The sequence below is a fragment of the Phoenix dactylifera genome, chromosome 8 (assembly GCF_051530095.1).
Source record: "Phoenix dactylifera cultivar Ajwa chromosome 8, Ajwa_hap1_PhDact_Kaust_v1.1, whole genome shotgun sequence".
Classification (NCBI taxonomy): Eukaryota; Viridiplantae; Streptophyta; class Magnoliopsida; order Arecales; family Arecaceae; genus Phoenix; species Phoenix dactylifera.
This window is the reverse complement of record NC_143197.1, coordinates 27828326-27851767: the sequence shown is the minus strand read 5'-3', so window position 1 is coordinate 27851767 and position 23442 is coordinate 27828326. Positions and strand designations below refer to the sequence as shown.

Below are 23442 nucleotides of genomic sequence, written 5' to 3'. Positions count from 1 at the left end.
TATGTTATTTTATTTGACCCCTTCATAATCCATTCCACTCCTGTGGTTTGATTAGGTTATTTTTATTTTTTAAATTATATTAATAAGTGAATAAAATATAGCTCTAAAGAGTGGACCACCAACTCACTATTTTATATTTAAATCCGGTCAACTTTTACATATCTCTAGTTTGTCTTGTACCTACTTAGATAACACCAATAGGCTATCATAGCGAACTTTGTACTTGTTCATCCATCTCAACCTACTTTGATCTATAAAAATATATATTTTCTACAAATATTCTTTTATTCCTTGATTTAAGCATATGACCAATAAAAAAAATAACATATAATTAAGTTAAAAAAATGCTAACACAGCATGATTATTAAGGATCCCATCAAAAATATAATAGAAATTGCATCGAACATTAAAGCTACGCTAGATACATGGAGTTGCAAGCACGCAAATGTTTAGATCTAATCAATTTTGTTCCCGTGTACAAAAATAATAGTTATTAGTTTCGTGATAGTTCAAACTCCGGCCAACTCATGCCCATCTCTAAGTCCAAGTTGAAGCTTGTAAAAAATATAATAAAAATTTCATCGAATATTAAAGCTAGTCTAGATACATGGAGTTGCAATCACACAAATGTTTAGATCTTATCAATTTTGATCTTGTGTGCATAAATAATAGTTATTAGTTTCGTGATAGTTCAGTTAAACTCAGAACTTCGGCCAACTCATGCCCATTCTTAGGTCCACGTCAAAGCTTGTGAAAAATATAATAGAAATTGCATCGTATGTTAAAACTAGTCTAGATGCATGAAGTTGCAAGCACATAAATGTTTAGATCTAATCAATTTTGATCCGGTGTGCATAAATAATAGGTATTAGTTTCGTGATGGTTGTGGTAAACTCGGAACTCCAAGCCAACTCATGCCCATGCTTAGGTCCAAGTTGATGCTGGTGACAATGATTGAATCATGACATTCCAAGCTAGGGATGGAGTATCAAACAAAAAAAGTGATATCTGAGAGGATAGGACCATGTTATGAAGAATAAAAGGAAAAGGAGACCATTCTCTGCCACAAAAGGAAAAAAATAGGACCACGTACCATGGTTTTCGTCGATGGTCTTTTTCATGCAGGCCCTTCGCGGCACCATCGGCCTCTCCCGCCAGGGAAAAGTCCAAAGACTTTAATTAAACTAATGCGACGGGTGCAAAAATGGTTTGCGTTCATTCGCTACCATGGGAAGCTACCAAGGAAACTTCTCATCCTATTTAAGTCGACACCTCTGGTGGCTAAATTAGCCGCCGGAGAGCTCATGCTTTTCTCGTTTGTTCCCATCCAAACGAGGGCGGAGTCACGGCGAAGCTGGGTTCGGTTGTCCGTTGGGTACACCGGAGCTGGTCTCGTTTGGACAGCGTAATGGGCCAGTTTTTGTCGTAGCAGTCAGGCTGGACTTAAGGTGGGGCCCGTGACAGAGGGGTAAGGCCCCACGAAGGCTGCAAGATAGGATAACAAAGAGATCTCTCTCGTAGCCGAACTAGTGAGCACTGCAGCTGATACGTCATCTAGAAATGACAGGGATACTTGAGGTTCGTTTTTTTGGCTCGTATAGCAATTAACTAGGTATGCGATGATACCGATAGTACCCTAGCAGCCTCACCCTCGATTTTTTTAAGATGAATTTCGACGGTAGCATATCAGATGGCGGCAGTAGAGGTGGCGTGGGTTTTGTGATTAGAGACCAGGACTTCAAACTGATTGTGGCCGGAGATCGGCATACATTTGGAGGAACCATTCCTGTGGTATAGCTGCACGCGACGTGGGAAGATCTCGTTTGTGCTAGAGTGCACCTAGGCACTCGGCGTATATTCCTAGAGGGCGACTCGGCCATAGTGGTTGGCTGGATTCGGTGCCGGCAGTCCGAGCCGGACCTACACCCTCTACTTCGGGATATTTGGCGCATAGTGGAGGAGCTCGAGTTATTTCGGGTCTCGCATGTATTTCGAAAGGCGAACAGTGCTGCGAACTGGGTCGCCTTCTATGCAACCCACCACTCCGAGTTTGTATCATGAGGTTCGTCCGATCGTGTGCCGTAGGTATTTGATCGCGTTTTGTTTTATGATTGCTCTGGACCTTCTCACGGTCATGTGTAGTGAGACGTCAATTTACCAAAAAAAAGAAGAAAAAAAAAGAAATCTCTCTCTATCTCTCTCACTCACTGCGTTGCTCTCTCTTAAATGAAAGGTAACAAAGAAAAAAAAAAAAAAATCTCACACAGACAAGTTAGAAGGACAAGCTGTAGCTTTCCAATTTCTTCTCCTGTTGATAATCTGTACTGGATGTGGTATAGCTTTCATTGTAAGGGAAATGGAGAGAGATGCATTTATATTACAATAATTCAAATTTAATTTTTCGAGGATGCACTGGTTGCTAAGTAGAGAGGCGTAATTATTAGGACAGATTCTAATCTATCCGGATATGATGTAATTTAATTTTTAAGCAAACTGCGTATCTAATTTTAATTAAAATGTTCATTTTTTTATAATTGCTGCATAACCTTGATGAATTGGGATCGATCTTGCCTAATCTTTTTCAACAAATAAAGGGAGGAAAGAAAGTTGATAGTGAAAATTGGAGCGGGAAAGTTAGCTATACGGCTTTGTTCTGGTGTGAAATTTCTAGCACCGCTCAATTTGCAATTATCTTGGGGTTTAAACTTTACCGATCTTTTTTTATCATCAAGCAAAAGAACAAAAAACTTTATCCAATTTATTGAGATAAAGAAAGATGGAAAAAAAAGAAGAAATATTTTCTAATAAAGAAAAATAAAGGAACAAAGAGAGAATATACATCCTTGACTTCCTTAATTGAAAAAAAAGGACTCGGCTTTTCTGCAGTTTAAAGTTCTATCCTCTAAGAAAAGATGAAGCAATAGAAAAATAAAAGATAAAATTTATTTGATAATACTAAACTTGTTCAAGAAGATTCACTAGTTCATAATCTAATTCAAGATATAGGAACAATTATGGTATAATTTGATTAATATCTACAAAATATGAATTCTAAACAAGCTATTTTTAGTGTAGGAACAATGAAAAACTGAAGTAATGGGCATAATTTCTTTTATTTTCAGCTATGACCGGGGGCACCCTACTCTTCATCTCCCCATCTCTCACCACTCTTGTCATCTCATTGTACATTCCGCATGGCCTTTTGCTCTCACTCTGTGTTTTGATTCACTTCATCCTTCCATCAAAAAAAAAGACAAAAAGATTGGGGGCCCCCAAGATGGTTATAGCTGTTGTCATTTTAAATCAGGCCCAGGGACGTAGCTCTCTGGTATGGGGAGGTAGCTCTCAGCCTTAAAGCAGATAACCTAGATGGAGTTGATCTCAAGCTTTCGAAATAATATCGCTCTTCCATCTCAACTTTCTACTGATCTTAGAGTGCTCGGAGGTCAATTTGGTGGCATCATCTTTATCTGAAAAAAATGATGGCATCATCAAGCCACTGGTGTCACTGCCTGGACTCTTTGCTTCGTAGACTTTTGATGGTCGCTTGCTCTTGGGTGCGACCAAACAATCACAGAAAATGTAGCCAAGTATGTGAGCTTGCTCGGCCAACTATTTACTTAACAATTAACATGAGGTATGAGAGGATCAGTGTATGAGACCACTGGTGCCTCCATGTCCTCATGTTGGCATGAGAGGATCGGTGTAACTTGCAAGAGTGATGAAATATGTAGGAGATAGTTGAGTGTTGAATTGCCAAGCCAAGGTTTGATCAAACTTATTGTAAGGATCCGTGCGGACGTGTGTTTAGTCTCATGTCAGTTATTCGCTGGGTAGATCTTAGATACTTATACAGGATTAAGAAATCCAAATAATACCTTCCAGCTAGCCATTTTGGATAAGGTCCTGAGTTGTTACAAATGGTATCAGAGCGAACCTAGCCCATAACCTATGTGGATTAGGGGACACTGCAGCACGGATCCATTGGGGCTGACCATGGGCCGATCATGGTGTTTGTGATTAGATTTGAATAGATTTTGAACCCTTAACCTGACGAGGACGTCAGGGCTTGAACGGAGAAAGTATGTGAGAACCCGTGCGGACGTGTGTTTAGTCCCACATCGGTTATTCACTAGATAGATCTTGGATACTTATACAGGATCAAAAAACTCAAATAATATCTTCCGAATAGCTATTTTGGATGAGGTCCTCGGTTGTTACACTTACATGCGTACTAACAAATGCCCAAAGCAAGTCTTTAATGTGCATTTTTTTTACTTTTCTAAGAACTAAAATAGAAGAAATTTGGGCAGAGATCGGGTGATGAAAGGATCAAACTTAGGTTACTTGGTTAGGGCAGATATGGTATATTGTTTGTGTGGGGAGATTTCATACATACTACTTTCAAAAAAAATTCCATGGAGAGTCATGTGTTAAAAAAAAAAAAGTTAATATCTCCAACCAATTAGTCTCTTATATAATGTCAAGGCAATACTAGGATCTATCCTGGTTAATTTTTAGGTTGGTTCATGTTGTTGTCAGGTTGTAACTACGAAGTAACGTAGTACTGAGATAACATATATTAAAGTTTTTCTCAGATGGAAAACTCATCTCTAGCAAGAAGTAATGCAGCTAGTTCTCAATGAAATGGTAATGGAGACAATCAAGAGCGTGTTTGTCTTAGAAGACTGCCATCTCTAGCCCATCTTTATATAACAGTCAGATTCCTTTCTCTAGCTATGGTTGGTTCATCACACTATTAATAAAAACATATGGACTTAAAAAGGGCACTTGGATTCTTTTAGGGACAGCCACCACTGATAAAAACTGGGGCAAGTCTTCTTTCAGTCTCTTTCAGTGCTCAGATAAAAGCAACTGTCATTTATTGCTGTAGACCAATTTCATTGATCAATTCCTAGAAGAATATTTCTGCAACATATGAACCGACCCAAGTACTTGGACGTGAGACATATTCTTGGTGATAAGGCCAATCAGCTTTGTCTCAACTGATTTGTATTTCTATTCACCTGAGGAAGATCTAGAGTTTGAACTATGATTCTGCCACCCCCACCATATTTCTCAACTTTCTTTTTCAAAAAAAAAAAAATCTTGGATACAAGTAAACAGCCAAAGGTGGTTTACTTTCCTTGACATTGACCAAAACCCAAACACCAATTAGATTTGTGTTATATTTTTTTTTCTCATCCATGTATCATGTGATCTGGAAAAGCCCTAACATGCCATCAATCAACAATTACATAATGCAAAAATCACTATTTAAATAAATTATGGCAGCATGAACTATTAATAAATCTCTAACCTAGACAACCTCTGAAAGCAAGTGACAGAGTTGGATGGATGCTAACTTAATTAGGTGAATGACAGAGGTTTAGTTGTAAGTCCGGCATGTACCTATTTCAAGATTAGATAACCTTCTCTTTTGAGCAAAGATTTAGTTAATCTTTTCCTCGGATAACCCTATTTCACACCAAAATCATCTTAGTAAACAAATTAGTACGTACTGCTTTCACAAGAATTGAAACCTATTGATGTAGACTAAAACCTTTCTTCTTACAACGCAAGGCTGCTATACTCGTCTAATTTTCACAAAAAAAAACAAAGAAAGTAAAGGAAACAAAATACCGGGGGCAACCAAGTTATACATGACAAAGTTAATTGCGTGCAAGGCAGTGTCTCCCTCGTCAAAAAGCCTGAAATGGACTGATGGCTGATGCCCACTTGGAGAATTATACACCAAGTTCTTGTATGATGAGGTGCCCCTTTGCTCTCCCTTCTCCACCTCAGGAAGCCTTCAACAATCGCCCACTGATACAATTACTCCAAGCCTATTCATTACATGATCGTTATATTTAAACAGATAGGATGGATGTTGAATTATGATATACCATCAGGCAAATTTATTAACGTTTGACAAATCATTAAGATTCACACAGCGTGTCCTCTGTCTATATATACCTTAGGCTATTGTTTCAAGAGGTAGGAGGGTGGGGATCATCTGGTCCCCTTGGAAGATTTTAAGGAGTAGGTACACATGACATCTTGTCTTAATTAAGCCCTGTTAGGTGGCATTCAAGTTTGCTTGATATCTAATTGGCTTGGAAATTGAAATAGTACAGCTTCAGCCCAATCATGGCAGCCATGGTAAACTAGTTTAGCTCTAATTTCGTTGACTGAATTCTCCCTCTCCATATATGTCTGTTTCATGTAGTATTTATTAGTATTTGGCCATCAAGCCAACATTTAGAATTCTATGACGCACTTTGAACAATCATGAATAGCTCAGCTAATGAACGTAAATTCTTTTTTCCCGTACATTTTTTGGAGTTAACGAATGAATGTAAATTCAAATACAAAATGGTGTGAAAATAATATTATAACATCTATAAGTCCTTTGGATTATCTTTATAGCTCTTTGTGGAGAGTCTACACGCAGCTAATATTGGGTATCTCTTCAATTAATGATGTGGAAAATTAGAGTTCTGTGTGCCCCTTGCGTTATGCCAAATGGTTCAAGCACATGGGCTGCGAGCAACTGGATTTAGCCGACAAGGAGCCATGGTGGCCGTGTGTTCCCTTGGGCCTTATCCATCTACCGTCCTATTAACCCAAGAATACGGCATCCACCGCAGCCCACCCTCTGATTCAAGCACATCGGCTGCAAGCAACTGGATTCAGCCGACAAGGAGCCATGGCGTCCGTGCGTTCTCTTGGACCTCATCCATCTGCTGCCCCATTAACCCAAGAACACGGCATCCACCGCACGTCTGATCGGTTGGTCTATTAGTTGGGCCCCTGAGCATGTCGTACGTGGTCCAATATTAGGATACATGTTCGCCCGCCAAAAGAGACGAAGAGCTCGTGGTTGCACGAATTTTGAGTTGTCTTCCATCAGCCCGACATCATGTGGAAGTTGATAAGGATTTACATAAATTAGAGTATCCTTAGTCTACACACACACACACACACCCCCCCCCGACCGTTTAAATCAGACATGAAGTATGAATGAACCCAATTTTCTTCATCGCTTTGGACCTTTAATGTCTTAATATTGAACTGTAACAACTCGGAACCTCACCTAAAGATATTATTTGGGTTCCTTGATCCTATATAAGTACCCAAGATCTACCTAGCAAATAACCGATGTGGAAATAAATGCAAGCCCGCATGGATCTTCACATACTCCTTCCATTCAAGCTCTGACGTCCTCGTCAGGCTAAGGGTTCAAATCTAATCACAAACACCACGATCGGTTCGTGGTCAGCCTCAATAGATCTATGCTGCAGTGTCCTCTAGCCCACATAGATAATGGGTCAGATCCCTTTTAATACCATTTGTGACAACTCAAGACCTCACCCAAAGTGGCTAACCGAAAGGTGTTATTTGGGTTCTTTGATCCTGTATAAGTTTCCAAGATCTACCAAGCAAATAACCAATGTGAGACTAAATACGCGTCCACACGGATCTTCACACGAACAGTCTCTCCATATGCTTCCATATGTATATACATATGTACATACATACATACATACATATATATACATACATATATATCCATACATACATATATACATACATACATATATATACACTACTGGCTCTCCTTATTGCCTCCAAATGCCAAAGGCCTTATTGTATGGATAATTGAAGCCAAGGTTAAGCTCTCAAACCTCTTTCTATCCTGTCCCCAAATCTAGCCATTACTCATTAAGAGTCATTCGTATCTTGCTCTTCTTTTGCTTCCTATCTTTCGTCCTGAAGTCAAGGTGATAGCAGAATGTTTTAGTTAATTTGAGGATATGAAAATTGCCATTAGTTTCAAGCTTCTGAGTCCTTTTTGTTTTAAACTAATTCGGTGAGTTAGTTTGTTGGATGCAGAAGAAAGTTTGTCTGGAAGCCTCAGAGAACTAGCAGGCCCTCCATCAGATGCAGAATCACAAACTGGACAGCCATCTCAATAAGAGTCTAGCACAGTAGATAGAATGAAGTGATACTGATATTTAGAGCCACTTCATGCTTATTGTTCTTCTATTGAAAGTCACCGAAGTTTGTATTTGTAGATGAATGCTCCCTTTGCACATCACACGCACACAAAACCAGATACAATGCCATGCCCATGAAGTGTTATAATTAAGTAAACACAGTAGTCATAGAACAACCAATTTAAGCAAACAAGGAGAATGTAATAATAGAAAAACTTACAATATTTGTCTGATCTATAGTACAAACAAAGACATAATAGAAAAGAAATGACAGTTCAAATTGTATAGCAATATAGTCGATTCATTTGTTTTAGTTTTGATAAGCATTATTGATAGTTTCCAATAGCTCATTACTTTTTAGTGGCTTTGTCAAATGGAAATCCATTCCAGCGGAAATTGATTTCCTTTCTTCCTCAGGTGTCGCATGAGCAGTCAAAGCAATTATTGGGATGTGGAAACCATAATATTTTTCCTCTTCCCTTATTTTCCTTGTTGCTTCATAACCATTCATAATAGGCATCTGAGAGAAAAAGAATAAGATATCAGAAAACTGATTTAGTTAAATAAGACAATTATTGTGAAGGTACTGCAACATAACCATCATCCATTTTATATGAAATAAGAGAGTACAATGCACGATGAGATGCTTATGTGCAAGGTAAGTAGTAATAGCATTTTTAAATGGCTTGCAAGCATAGTAACAAATAAATACATCAATAGACATAATAACAAAAATAAGATAACATAAAACAGAAATACAAGTCGATGCTTAACATGGTATTTAGTGCAAAACATTATAATATGTTATATATGCATGTGTGTGCATTCTAGCAGATAAGAACTATAAACATTAAGAAAAAAAACTGAAGGGACAAAAATCATCACAAACTTTGTTATTTTATTTTCAGAAAGACTTACCATAACAGGTGGAATTTAATGTACTTTCTATCTGAAAATCAATAAATAGATCCATATGAGCACTTATGTATTGATATTCGGTTACTCTAACGATGATTTCATATGCTGCTACTCAATATACTAAAACAATTTTATTTATTTGAGCAATGGAGTGGTAATGTGTTACCACCAAGGTTTAAATCCTAGACCTAGCCTAGGATCAAGCCCTTCGGAAAGGGGTATCAACATTGGACTCGAGCCCAGTTGACCAATACAGTCAAAAAGTTTTGTCATTCAAAGTCAGCCACTTAGATCCTTATTTTAACTTGGAGTTCTTTATAGAATTTCAAATCCAAGTAGTTACCTTCCTTTTGGACGACAATGATTATTACTAGTATAAATACATAATTGCTAAATTTTACCTCACAATCCATTAGAATAATATCATAAGGTAAAGGCTTTAAATCTCCTTGTGGTTGGGCAGTTCCATTGTGCTTATCAGATGTTCCTCGCAAAGCCTTTGTAACCAAGTCCACAGCATCCCGCCCATTTTCAGCATGTTCAACAGTTGCACCAAGTCTTGAAAGTGTGTGTTTAGCAACCTTAGATAAAATGGGCATATCCTCCGCAAGTAAGATGTTCATGCCACTTAAGGGTGTGTCATCATCCATACTGTATCTCGATCCAGATGTTTTGTTGGTATGTTGGCTTGATTGCGAAGCAAAAGAATTGGACAATAAAGTTTTATCATCCATAGAAGAACCAAGCTCGATAGATTGTTGTCGTTCTTGCATTGTATTCATAATCTGTATTCCTTGTGGATCATCTACATTTGTTCCTCCGAACTCTTGTAAAAGTTTCAGGAGTGCATATAAACGAGAACCATGTAATGGTTTTTGCAAAACAAGATCACATTTCTCCTGATTAGAACTACTTAAATCAGCGGCCGGAGTATTGAAACTGGCCAACCAAACAATCTTGCACTGGATATTATGAATGCTGCTAGTAAAATTCTTCAAAATCGAGCATATTTCTGACATATTTCCACTGCTCAAATCAATGACAATCAAAATGTAAGTTGGCAAACCACTAAAACTTAGCTTCTTCAGACGTTCCTTAGTGGTAAGAGGCAAAGTTTGATCAGCCACATCTACAGAGCTAGAACACCCCTCATTTTCTTTGTTATAATTGAGAGATGTGGTTCTGGACAAGGAATTGCTACGTGACACTGAATCGGGCTTTGCAGAGGCACAAAGACTATTCTTGATCTTTTCGAGTGAAGGATAAAGAAGCTTGTGGTGGTCGATTGCCCATACCTTTACTCCAAGGCTTTCCATCCATCTTTGCATAATTTCTTTTGTTTCACCTTGAATCAAAAGTAGAGAGTGAATTCCTTCCATTTGAAGACCTCTTTTGAATGTCATGGCACGAATTTTTGATTGGGCAGTCACATTTTTCCCAGCAAGTTGAGTACGAGCAACAGATGTATTTCTTGGATGCAACTGAGAATTGGTATTCTCTTCACCATCCAAAGATGCATCACTTGACTTGAGAAAAATGTTAAACCTAAAACATGTTCCTCTTTCACCAGGATCTTTCTCCTTAATGCTAATCTCACCACCCATCAGTCGCACCTAATAATAGTAAACGAAAGTAGGATATCAATTCAACGAACAGAGATATAATCAAGGTAAAGCATAGAAAATTTGCAACAAATTTGTAGGCAAAAAACACAGGAAAAAAACTTGAATATACGTTACAAAGAAGCAACAGATGTAATTTTTACTTACAAATGATTGAACTATTCCAAGTCCCAAACCAGTGCCCTCATGTCCTCCAGTAGTTATTTCTTTGACTTGCACATAGTTCTCAAAGACAGAAGCTCTCTTTTCCTTGGGTATTCCCTTACCAGTGTCCTCTACCTCAAAAATAAATTCAACAGAATCTGGGCCATGCTGAACAGGATTAAGAATTTCCATATTAGTTTCATTCTTCCAAAGGCACCTTGTCAGATGGCTTAATATGCTAGGAAAGCGAAACTCATGGTTCGAAAAAAGTTTAAAATTTTCTAAGCTAGGCTTCTTAGCCCAAGCACGCACAACCACGTGTCCCTCGGATGTGAACTTCACTGCATTGCCAAGTAGGTTATCGAGAATCTGTTTAAGCCGTCGACAATCTCCTTTGACATTTGAACATCTAAGAATTGAGCAATCACAAGGATCCCAAATCACCTCTAGGCCTTTCTTAAGAGCGACAACATGGAATATGTCTGCTGACTCCTCAAGCACTTGAGCCATATCAAATTCAACCTCTTCTAGTTGCATCTTTCCTGCTTCTACTTTACTTGTATCGAGAACTGAATTTACTATCCCTGTCAAAAAGGTTTCATCAAAAGAAATCAGTAATTTGTCTGTAGAATGTTTTCTTTCTGAATGTTACTAGAGTAACATGATAAATTACTAACAACATGAACTCCATCAGCACAACCCTTTAAGCTTGAATCAGTTGGGTATCGATAGAAAATTTTGATTTGAAGAGGAAGCTAACAAAGTTTTCCAAGATCAAGCATGAAAGAAACTAACAATGGACTACGAGCAAACATAAATGTTTTCTTTTTTTTTTAGGGGAAACAAAAATAATTTCTATACATGCATTTAGATTTATATGTATGTACATTTGTATGATGTTGAAAGTGGTTCTGTATTAAATACGCGTGTCGTATCATGAAGAACCAGATAAGGAAACTATATACCTAGAAATTGTGATGCACAAGTACTCATCTGCTCCAAGTGCCTATCCAATTTGGAATTTGGGGTGGCATCAAGACGACAAAGTTCTACTAAGCCAGTGATGCCTGCGAGAGAAGTACGCACGTCATGGCTGGCACTAGCAAATGCCAAGCTCTTATTCATACTCTTCCGCTCTGCCTGTTGAATCGCCTCCTTTTGCTTGATGAGGCTCGCATATAGAAATGCTTCCTGTATTCGCGATCTCCTCAACAGTTGCAGCATGATGGAACTTCCGACAATCACACCGAGAATCATAAGTGACAGCAGTGAGACAACAACTATCTTCATCTTATGAACGAGGGGAATTACTTCTTTACAGGGAAAAGCAATTACATATACCTAGTAAATAACCAAAATTCGATCAATTTAGAGCAAGGCAAGGCATAACTATTAATGGAAAGGACTGAACTGAAAATGACATCATTTCATAAGAAGAAAGCATCAAAAAGCTTTAATTCCAGGACCAATATCCAATGCATTACCATTCTGATTCCAGAAACATCAAGATGAGCACAACCAAAATTGTATCTCTTGCCCCAAATGCTCAAATAGTTAGTATGAGATGGATCACTGCCTGTACCTTCAGGGTTATCAAGCTGGCATGAAAAATTATCATGCTTTTCAAGTGGTAAGGTATCACTCTTATCCATTACATGGATTGAAACTGTATTATTACCAAGCACATAGCGAGTATGCGGTGGTCCAGTCTCTGCTATGACATGCCCATCTTCTGTAGCTACATACAAGTGCCCGCCCCAAAGGTTGACACGAAAAATATTATCAACGAGATCTTTCATGGCAATTCCGATGGAAATAACTCCTGATCTGGCCACTGGAGCAGTGAAAAAGAGCATCTGATCCCTAGCTTTGTTCCAGCCAACTCCCCATGAAGCATACCTGCTCTTACCATTTAATGCATCTTGAAACCATTGGGAACCAATTTGTTGTGGAGAGCAAGGAATCACATCTCCATACACCATCCCAGTATCTCGATCTACTGATTGGCTGTACCATTTATGTGCAGCAGAATAATTGGAAGAATCTGAAATATTCGAAAACATCGTGCGCGCCTGGTTCTCATCATTGTAATAGGAGAGAAGCATTCCACCATGTATACCAACATAAGATATCTGTGATATCCATGGCATTGTTGCAAATGCCAGGAACAAATTTGGCGCCACCTGCAAATCGAAAACATCAATTCAGTACCAACCTACTCTGCTAATGGCATATTGCACTCTAATATCTACCTTGTCTGTGATGTTGGAGAATGCGGACAAGTCTCCAATGGAGCTTAGCACCCTGGTGACATGAAATACAGTGGCATTCGCCTGCATCAGGAGATCCGCACGGTCATGGACGTGCGCCAGCAACAACTTGACAGGATCATAAGGATCATCCCGCATGGCGGGCTTAATTTGCTGGGTCATGAGTACCATCACCGAGATCGCACTGACGCCCAGTGCCACTAGAACCTGCATGTGTTAATGATCACAGTAGCATCTAATTCCATTTTCACCTTATTCCATCTTCCAATCCAACAAGGACGAAGGTTATTTTTATAAGCATAGATTAATCGAATAAGACAGTATAGGGAATGCAACCACATGGCCAACTAATCCTATCCGGAACCCTCTCCTAAGAGTATCTCATGAAAAAAAAAGGAAAAATAATAAAGAAGAGAGATGGGAAAAAAGAATGATGAACAAAAAGAAGGGATTAAAAAACAATGAAGAAAATGATATTCATGAAAAAGAGAATGACATGAAAAAAAAAAGAAAACAAAAAAGAAACACGATAAAGAGAGAAAGAATGATGAAGAACGAGAAGCGATCAAAAGAAAACAACGAAGAAAACGATATAGAAAAATCGAAAGAGAAGGATTACCAGAGGGAATATGATCCAGTAATGAAGAAAAGCGTTCATTTTCGCACTCATTCTTGCCTGCATGTCAAAAAGATCAAGAAGAAGAAGAGTAAGAGGATAACGCTGAAAGAAAACTAGATACGCAGCAAAGAAGATAAAGAGTTTTAACTCTCTTCCTTAAGAGCGAAGGATTATGGATGCATTACCTCTTCTTGAAATCTTCTCTCTCTGCTCTTTTTTTTTTTTCATGCACCTCTTATTTTTTTCCCTTCCTGCTTGTTTTGGAAATGTATAAATGCTTTATATAAAATTGATCACCAAAAACAACTCAAAGTGAGAATCTTCCCAGATTTTCTTTTTTTAGGTAACAACAGCGATAAGGCCAAAAACGATATTCACCTTCTTAAATATGTAAATTAAATAGGATACAGAAGCAAAACCCTAAGCAATGAGCATGAAATCGTTTAACCCTAGCGCATAGCAAGAAGTCGGTCCTTGGACTCCCGTTTAATTTTCCCCTTGACTCGTGTAGACCGGCAGCGAAAATATTTCTATTCATGCTTGACTCTGAGACGCTGCCACGCGACATGGAGCCCGAGCCCCCCAAACCGTGGGCCCCCACCGATTCGGTTGGAATCTTCGAGCGGCCCCCGAAACTAACGGACGCGCCGCGCGGCCTCCACCGGTTCGGTTGGAATCTTCGAGCGGCCCCCGAAACTAACGGACGCGCTGCGCGGCCTCCACCGTTGTTTTGGGCTTATCGAAAGCTATCCTTTCGCGCCTTCCCACCTCCGATCGGCGCCGGCCGGGGCACGGCGGCGGCCTCCGCGACGCGCGGAGCGTGTTCGGTGAAATGCCCGAGAACGCGCTACTCGCTGGCTGAGCCGAACTGAGCGGCTTCGCCGGTACGGTCTCGCCGGGTCTTCCGGGCCTAAGAGATTTTGAAGGCGCATATGCTCTCCTTCATGCATGATTGGATGATGCGAAGTCCAAGGGCGATGGTTTCTCTCTGCACATCAGAGGTAAGGAGTCATTGATACGATTCAGTCAATTTAAATTATAATAACTATATTAGTTCTTCATTTGAAATGTTTTATGACACATGGCAAGTTTGTAGGTTGGATCTTGCTGTGCAAATCATTTCATATCTTACCAGTCTTAAATTCTGTATGCTTTCTGTTTTTGCTCTTGCGTCTAGGTGCTTGTTTCTCAAATTTTGATGTTGGCTTTAGAAAATAGCATGATCCAGCTTAATTATTTTGAAATGTGCATAATTTTGCTTCCCTCACTTTGTGTACCTGGAAGAATTAAAAATTAATTTGGTGGGAAAATACAACTCATCATTCCATGCTGATGCTTCTATGTGTTTGAATTAGATTTTTTTATTAAAAAAAACTTGAGGAGACAAGGAGGATGCGCAATACTCCTCCCAAATGATCTTGACATCAATTGATGGTCAATCTCTAGGATTCAATGTCTGAGGAGGACTTAGTGATTTGTAATGAAAACTAAGTACTTAGGAGAGACAAGTGCGTCACGAATTGAATTTTTTTGTGTGTGTGTTTGTGTTTGTTGTATGATGATGAAAGCTTCAATAAATAAGCTTGCCCTTCTACTCTTGCATCAAATATGCATGTCTTCAACCTCGCAATTGGGCAACATGCCGTGTTTTGCGGTAAATAAGCACCTCATTAAGATGCAATGACCCCTCCATGCCTATATTTTCGCACATGAACTAATCGCTAATCAATTCTACGTTCCCATCATATGCCATATTGAGAATATTAATTTTTCATGGAAAGGATGCAGTATTTCTTTTTATTATAGCTTAAACAAAATTCACATGTTTGGATTCTATGTTAGTTCTATAATATATACCTTCATAAATGTGCGATAATTATCTATCAATGGGGGTGCAATAAAAATCATGCATGCTTGTGCACTAAATGCAGTATAATAATGTTGCAGGTTTCAACTCTTTCATATGATATCCATCATAATGCTAGCTTGTGCGCATTTACGACAATTACAAAAAAGTAGAAGTGTTGACTAGTTGGCTAGAGAGAGAACTTTGCATCTAACGACTTATATTTAGCTTCTCATTACCGAGTTCCTTAACTTGTGGATGGCTAATATAAGAAAATAAAAAATATTCAAATTTTTCAAATATCTATTTTAGAATTCTCATATCGAAGTTTTTTATCTTAGAATTGAAGAGAGGGGATTATATCTTATATTGATATCATGCACTTATAAATATGATATATCTAGAATATTGGTCCTCGTGCTTATCAATCTAATATATCTAAAATTATCATTTTTTATTATCTAGGTCAGTATAAACAAGTATATCTTAGAACATTCACTAATATATTTTTAATAAAAGTCGATCAAAATTTTTCAATCATATTCTTTTTACTATCTTAAATTAACTTTGACAAAAATATATAAAAAAAATAAATGTCCAATGATTGAAATATCAATTTTTGGTTTCCATCTAATGCTAGGATCTACAATTATCTTGTTTCTTTTTAAAATTTCTCCACCTTCCAACTTTCATCTCAGCCAATATATTCGTGATATATCTTGATATTGATCACTATATATAATGAGAAAACCTGGGCTCCCAAGGAGTGTAACCGCCTGAAAAGTATAGAATTTTTGGTAATAGAGTGAGGCCCATATAAGAGAGAGCATAATTGAAAGAAAGCAAGGAGAGCGCAAATTCTCTCTACCAATAACAAAAACATGATTAAAACCCAAATCCGAATAATTTTTATCACTGGAGAAATCATCTTATAGGACTTGGGACATCTTTTATTTATATTTATAGAAATACTCATGAAAATAAAATCAACAAAATGGAAGACCATCTTTTTTAATAGAAGAACTCTCTTTTTATTTATTAAAATCTAAAAAATTTTGGAATCGTATACAAAAAAAGAAAAGAGAACTTTGGAAAGCCACCCTTTTTATCAATCTATTTGGCACATTCAATGCACCTGTCAAGATCCAGATCTCAACCTTTAAAAACCCTAGCCCTTGCTCTCTCATCTTGTTCTCCTGTAAAATCTCAAGCCCTTTCTCCTAAAATGACCTAAGGTAAGTCTCTCTAAGCAGGCAGGCCTCATCATCGTAAGTTCAACTAAGCTTAGTGTTTTTGGTCCTCATTCTTATCTTTATTTTTGCATACTTCGTGCTCATAAAACTTATGTATTCAAGCCAAGGTTAGCCTACCTTTTGTGTTCCTGCATTTAGCTTATGCATCATTATTTTATTTTAAGGAATAATATGGCGGATTCTGCTTTGCATTTCCAATATGGTGACAAAAGATTGAAAATTTACCTAGGCAAATAGATTGTTGTGGGAGTACCCTAGGCATTGAGAGGTTCTTGTTTGCTTGGCAATAAAGAGTGGTAGATCCCTGCTCTAATTTACGATTGTTTGGGTATTTTCGTAAGAATAACTTGCAGGAATCAAACCTATTAGACTTCCCAGCCTGCAATCTTTTTAAGTGCCCACCTAGGTCCCAGCCTAAGTCCCAACCTGTGGAACTATTTGGTTTACAACAAGAAAAGGAAACCTACGGAGGTCATTTTATTCCTTCTACAAAATTTGCTTAAAGAAAAACATTCGATTTGCTTAAAGAAGAATCTAAAACTAAATATTCTTTAGAATAATAATAATTAATTGCTACTTTGGCCTCCTTTGGATTTTTTTTTCTTATTATCTTTCTATTTTCATAAAGAAAAATTTATCCTGTCCCCTTTCGTTCAATTTTCCTCCATTGAGAAAACTATCAAGAATGGATGGGCATTTAAGTGACTCCCATCTATCCATAAACAAGAAGGAAAATAATAGAAGATGACATGACCCATACCAAGAAAAAAATGTTTCACATACTAATGAAAGGGGAAGTATCATAGTTGCACAGTCTGTCAACTTGAATAAAATAAAATTCACCGACATTTTCCTCAAGTTTTACAAATAGAAGTTCGCGGCATTCACTTTTCTCATTTCATTTTGAAAATAAGACATTGAATTCTTTATTTGAACTTTTGTTCAAAAGGAATTATTCTCACTCAAACCTCTTTTTCATGGAAGAGTTGTTCATAAAATCCCTTCAACGCACTTGACTTACCCCCCAACCCCAACTAATGCTCTTTTAATAAAAGATCCATACTTCACCATATCCTTAGACCTCAGGTATGAAAAAGATCCATTTTTTTGATTATGTTTATCGTTATGCGACCGAAACCTATCATCATGATGCAGCTAAACTATGGTGATTGAGGAGACTCTTCACTTCTATCCTCCTACTGCATTTGTGTTACGAGAAGCTTTCCAAGATATGAAGCTTGAAGACATTTGCATTCTAAGAAGGCATCACTCATAAATCTTCTATGTGTTACGAAACTGGTTTTTGCTGCATCCAACATAACTCATAAATTTTCTATGTGATTTAAATAAATGCACTGTGGATCAAGAACTTTGAGATCCATGAATGAGAGATCAGTGAGTCTGCATCTCCCCATGGAGTTATGATAAAGTATCCTATGTTTTTCTTTTGTTTTTAGGAAAAGTTAATCTTTTAAGCGAAACAACAGCAAGCCACCTAATACTTATTGATAAATGAGATCGAGCAAGAGAAACATACCAAAGGGGGATTTAAAAAAAAAACGAAAAGAAAAGGAAAAGAAAAAGAAAATGAAGAAGAAAGAAATGAAAAGAAAAAGAACATACCTTGCATGAATACTAAAAGTTCGGTCCAACAAAAGATGAACTTATAGATTAATCAAACTTGTCCATAATTTAGCATATCTCAGATTATCATAAAAGACCGGTTACATCCTAATTGATGACCTAACCATATTTCGAAATTTGAAATCTGAATTTAAAATTTTGAAATTTGAAATTGAAAGATTTGTCCACCGAGCAACCTATATATCAATTGGATTCATCCAAGATGAGAGGAACATGCAAAAGGAGAATTAGAAAAAGAAAAAAAAAAGGACAAGGGCAACATGGAAAAGGAGAATTAGAGAAAAAAAGAAAAAAAAAGAAGGAAGAATTGAAAGGGGGAAAGATGATATCTAGCCTAAATACTAAATATTCAGTCCAACAAAAGATGAATCCATAGATCAATTGGACTCATCCATGATTTAGTATATCTCAGTTGATCATAAGACCGGCTAGATCCCAATTAATGACCCAACTACATTTCAAAATTTAAAATTGGAAGACTTAGTCCACTAAACTTTGATTCTCCGAAACTATACACCATATAGCAAAAGATCGGCCTATAGATCAATTGGTTTCGTCCATAAGAAGAAAAGAGCAACATGCAAAAAGAAAATTAAAAAAACAAAAAAGCAAAAAGCAAAAAGCAAAAAGAAAACAAAGAAGGAAGAAATTAAAAGGGAAAAGATGTTACCTAGCCTAAATACTAAATTTTTGGTCTAACAAAAGATGAATCTATAAATCAGTTGCACTTATCCATAATTTAGTATATCTGAGCTGATCATAAGATCGACTAGATGCCAATTAATGACCCAAATACATTTTGAAATTTGAAATCTGAATTTAAAATTTTGAAATTTGAAATTGGAAGACTTGTCTGATTCACCGACTATGGACACCAATATATTAAATTTGGTTTAGAAAAGGCCAACCTATAGATCATTTGAATTCATCCATAGTACAAGTCTATCCTAGCTTATTCTAAGATCGGACAGATCGCAATGTAACAACCCAACCATGCTCCAAATTTAAAACTTAAAATTTGAAAACATGTTTGGCATTACCCTAATTGAATTTTACCACCAACACACTAAAGTTTGGTCCAACAAAAAAACCAACCTATAGACCAATTGGATTCGTATATAATTTAATTCTATCGATCCTATTGCAGGACCAACTAGATCCAAATCTAACAACTCACCTATATTCCAAATCTAAAATTGAAATCTAAAATTTTGAAATATGAAAACCTATCGCTAAGCTCCAAATTATGTAATCCTTTCACTCTAGCGTCACCATGTCACCCCAATGACCCTATTACATTCCACATAAACACAAGGCGCTGCCTAAATGAGTTTTCATTAATAAAAATATCATGCCCTAAATTCGACGCTTGGGTCTTCTGTATGACAGCCATATTACCTATAGGGTATAACCTTATAAGTATGTAAGACCTGACACTTAATAATAGAAGATAAGAAAATAAGATAAATTAAATATTATTATTAATTACAGATAATTGAAGTTGTCCATAATACAAGGTCAGATATATTTAATATGAGATATAGAATTTGATTGATATTTTCTAACCAGAAGTTCCAAATCAAACTCGTGAAACTAGGCATCCTATGGCTCTAAAAAGGAGAAATAATGGCATGACAAGAATAAACACCCACATATTCAAGTTCGGGCTAATGAAAAATCAACCTATAGATCAATTGAGGTCATACATAATTCAAGCCGATCGGAACTCGGTTCAAGACTGGCCTAATCACACTCCAAATTCAAAATCTAGATTTGAAATTTGAAATTTAAAAACTTGTTTGGCCACCTTTGAATTTGAAATTTTAAAAGGTAAGTTTCTTCGACATTACCACCTCGATATCCTCGTGTCACTCCAAAGGCACTACCTAACTAAGGGCGTGTTTAGATATTTCTACAGGATTGGGCTAAAAATCCTTTAGGATTTGTCAATTGGACTGTCCATTTAAATATGGCCCTGTATCAACTAAATACCACCTAATCTAAATTCTATGGGAAGAAAAAAAATCTCCATAGATCTTAATTATTTGTTTTGTAGTCCAAAGCCTCGAATCTGAGCTGGATTTGGATAGGCTATTAGAAAATACAAAATGGATGATCTAATGGATTCAATTTCTACAAAATTTTTAGTTTAATTCTGTAAAAATATTCAAATAGATCTTGCGTAAATATACTCTATTATCTCTCCTTTATCTCCTTCTACTTAAATTAAATGCCAAAAGCGGAGAATAAGCTCGTCCTTTCTTGGATATATGGATAACTATTTTAATAAAATTAACTTAAACAATGAAACAAAAGACAACCATCTCTTTCAAACAATTATAGAATTTAGTATATATTAAATACATATATTTATCCTTTATATTTATCTCTTCAATGAAATATATAAAATTTTAATTCTGTAAAATTAATTTTATTTATTCAAACTTATTTAGATAACTTTTTTATGTCCTTTCATAATTTATTTTGCAATGGAACTCTAAAAAAAACATTGAACATATTAAATGTTAGTACTATATTTACCTCTTCAATAGAATATATAAAATTTGAATTCTATAAAATAAATTTTATTGATTCAGACTTATTTAGATCACCCTTTTTTTGTCCCTTCACAATCTAATTTGCAACGGAACTCTATATAAAATATATGTTGAATGCTAGTATTATATTTAGCTCTTCAATATAATATATAAAATTTTAATTTAATAAAATAAATTTTATTGATTCAGACTTATCCACATAATTTTTTTTCTTCACAATCTAATTTACAATCGAACTCTACATAAAACATTTGTTGAATGCCAGTATTTTATTTATATTTTCAATAAAATTTTAATATTATAAATAAATTTATTTTTTTATATTTATCTAGATATTTTTTTGTCCTTTATAATCTATTTTGCAACGGAACCCTATGAAAGACAATGCTCATATTAAATGCTAGTATTATTACTGATAATTATTACGACGTTTTTTTTTTACTAAAATAGATGGATCATACATTAACCCATCCCTTTCAAACAATTATAGAATTTAGAATATATTAAATACATATGTTTATCCTTTATATTTATCTCTTCAATGAAATATATAAAATTTTAATTCTGTAAAATTAATTTTATTTATTCAGACTTATTAGATAACTTTTTTATGTCCTTTCATAATTTATTTTGCAATGGAACTCTAAAAAAAACATTGAACATATCAAATGCTAGTACTATATTTACCTATTCAATAGAATATATAAAATTTGAATTCTATAAAATAAATTTTATTGATTCAGACTTATTTAGATCACCCTTTTTTTGTCCCTTCACAATCTAATTTGCAACGGAACTCTATATAAAATATATGTTGAATGCTAGTATTATATTTAGCTCTTCAATATAATATATAAAATTTTAATTTAATAAAATAAATTTTATTGATTCAGACTTATCCACATAATTTTTTTTCCTTCACAATCTAATTTGCAACCGAACTCTACATAAAACGTTTGTTGAATGCCAGTAATTTATTTATGTTTTCAATAAAATATATAAAATTTTAATATTATAAATAAGTTTTATTTTTTATATTTATCTGGATATTTTTTTATCTTTTTATAATCTATTTTGCAATGGAACCCTACGAAAGACAATGCTCGTATTAAATGCTAGTATTATTACAGATAATGATTACGACAATTTTTTTTTACTAAAATAGATGTATCATACATTAACCCATCCCTTTCAAACAATTATAGAATTTAGTACATATTAAATACATATGTTTATCCTTTATATTTATCTTTTCGATGAAATATATAAAATTTTAATTCTATAAAATTAATTTTATTTATTCAGACTTATTTAGATAACTTTTTTATGTCCTCTCATAATTTATTTTGCAACGGAACTCTAAAAAAAAATATTGAACATATCAAATGCTAGCACAATATTTACCTATTCAATAGAATATATAAAATTTGAATTCTATAAAATAAATTTTATTGATTCAGACTTATTTAGACAACCTTTTGTTTGTCCCTTCACAATCTAATTTGCAACGGAACTCTACATAAAATATGTGTTGAATGCTAGTATTATATTTACCTCTTCAATAGAATATATAAAATTTTAATTTAATAAAATAAATTTTATTCATTCAGACTTATCCACATAACTTTTTTTCCTTCACAATCTAATTTGCAACCGAACTCTACATAAAACGTTTGTTGAATGCCAGTAATTTATTTATGTTTTCAACAAAATATATAAAATTTTAATAATATAAATAAGTTTTATTTTTTATATTTATTTGGATTTTTTTTTGTCTTTTTATAATCTATTTTGCAATGGAATCCTACGAAAGACAATGCTCGTATTAAATGCTAGTGTTATTACCGATAATGATTACGACAGTTTTTTTTTACTAAAATAGATGTACCATGCATTAACCCATCCCTTTCAAACAATTATAGAATTTAGTATATATTAAATACATATGTTTATCCTTTATATTTATCTCTTCAATGAAATATATAAAATTTTAATTCTATAAAATTAATTTTATTTATTCAGACTTATTTAGATAACTTTTTTATGTCCTCTCATAATTTATTTTGCTACGGAACTCTAAAAAAAACATTGAGCATATCAAATGCTAGTACATTATTTACCTATTTAATAAAATATATAACATTTGAATTTTATAAAATAAATTTTATTGATTCAGACTTATTTAGACAATCTTTATTTTGTCCCTTCATAATCTAATTTGCAACGGAACTCTACATAAAATATGTGTTGAATGCTAGTATTATATTTACCTCTTTAATAGAATATATATAATTTTAATTTAATAAAATATTTTTATTGATTCAGACTTATCCACATAACTTCTTTTTTCCTTCACCATCCAATTTGCAACCGAACTCTACACAAAACATTTGTTGAAGGCCAGTATTTTATCCATGTTTTCAATAAAATATATAAAATTTTAATATTATAAATAATTTTTTATTTGACATATCTATATACTTTTTTGTTTTTTTTATAATCTATTTTGCAACGGAATTCTTAAAAAAAAATCTTGACCATATTAGATGCTAGTATTTTATTTACCTC

The 23442-nt window shown here is 35.1% G+C and overlaps 2 protein-coding genes and 1 long non-coding RNA gene across 3 annotated transcripts; all 3 read right to left on the bottom strand.

Moving 5' to 3' along the window:
- Positions 1–8180: 8180 nt before the first annotated feature.
- On the bottom strand, positions 8181–10610 carry LOC149753062 (putative histidine kinase 2). Its single transcript, XM_089925056.1, has 2 exons — positions 9320–10610; positions 8181–8520 (listed from the first exon to the last, which is right to left on the bottom strand). Exons 1-2 carry the CDS (start codon positions 10520–10522, stop codon positions 8311–8313), a joined length of 1413 nt encoding a protein of 470 aa, XP_089781182.1. The 5' UTR covers positions 10523–10610; the 3' UTR covers positions 8181–8310.
- LOC149753061 (putative histidine kinase 2) lies at positions 10522–12834 on the bottom strand. The gene is made up of 4 exons (XM_089924968.1): positions 12169–12834; positions 11650–12025; positions 10653–11325; positions 10522–10531 (listed from the first exon to the last, which is right to left on the bottom strand). The coding sequence occupies exons 1-4, from the start codon at positions 12832–12834 to the stop codon at positions 10522–10524; spliced, it is 1725 nt and encodes a 574-aa protein (XP_089781094.1).
- A 121-nt stretch (positions 12835–12955) lies between these two features.
- Positions 12956–14251, bottom strand: LOC149753060 (uncharacterized). Its single transcript, XR_016396084.1, has 3 exons — positions 13759–14251; positions 13574–13630; positions 12956–13161 (listed from the first exon to the last, which is right to left on the bottom strand). It is a non-coding gene; the product is annotated as an uncharacterized LOC149753060 (long non-coding RNA).
- Positions 14252–23442: the final 9191 nt, after the last annotated feature.

What these genes read in the sequence shown, in the direction of transcription:
- LOC149753062 (XM_089925056.1), bottom strand. Translation starts at nt 10,522, where the DNA reads ATGGGTGGTGAGATTAGCATTAAGGAGAAAGATCCTGGTGAAAGAGGA. An exon ending in TTATTCTAATGGATTGTGAG is followed by an intron (nt 8,521 to 9,319) that starts GTAAAATTTAGC and finishes TTTTTCTCTCAG; the next exon opens with ATGCCTATTATGAATGGTTA.
- LOC149753061 (XM_089924968.1), bottom strand. Translation starts at nt 12,834, where the DNA reads ATGCCATGGATATCACAGATATCTTATGTTGGTATACATGGTGGAATG. An exon ending in ATGTTTCTGGAATCAGAATG is followed by an intron (nt 12,026 to 12,168) that starts GTAATGCATTGG and finishes GTTATTTACTAG; the next exon opens with GTATATGTAATTGCTTTTCC. An exon ending in TTGTGCATCACAATTTCTAG is followed by an intron (nt 11,326 to 11,649) that starts GTATATAGTTTC and finishes AGTAACATTCAG; the next exon opens with AAAGAAAACATTCTACAGAC.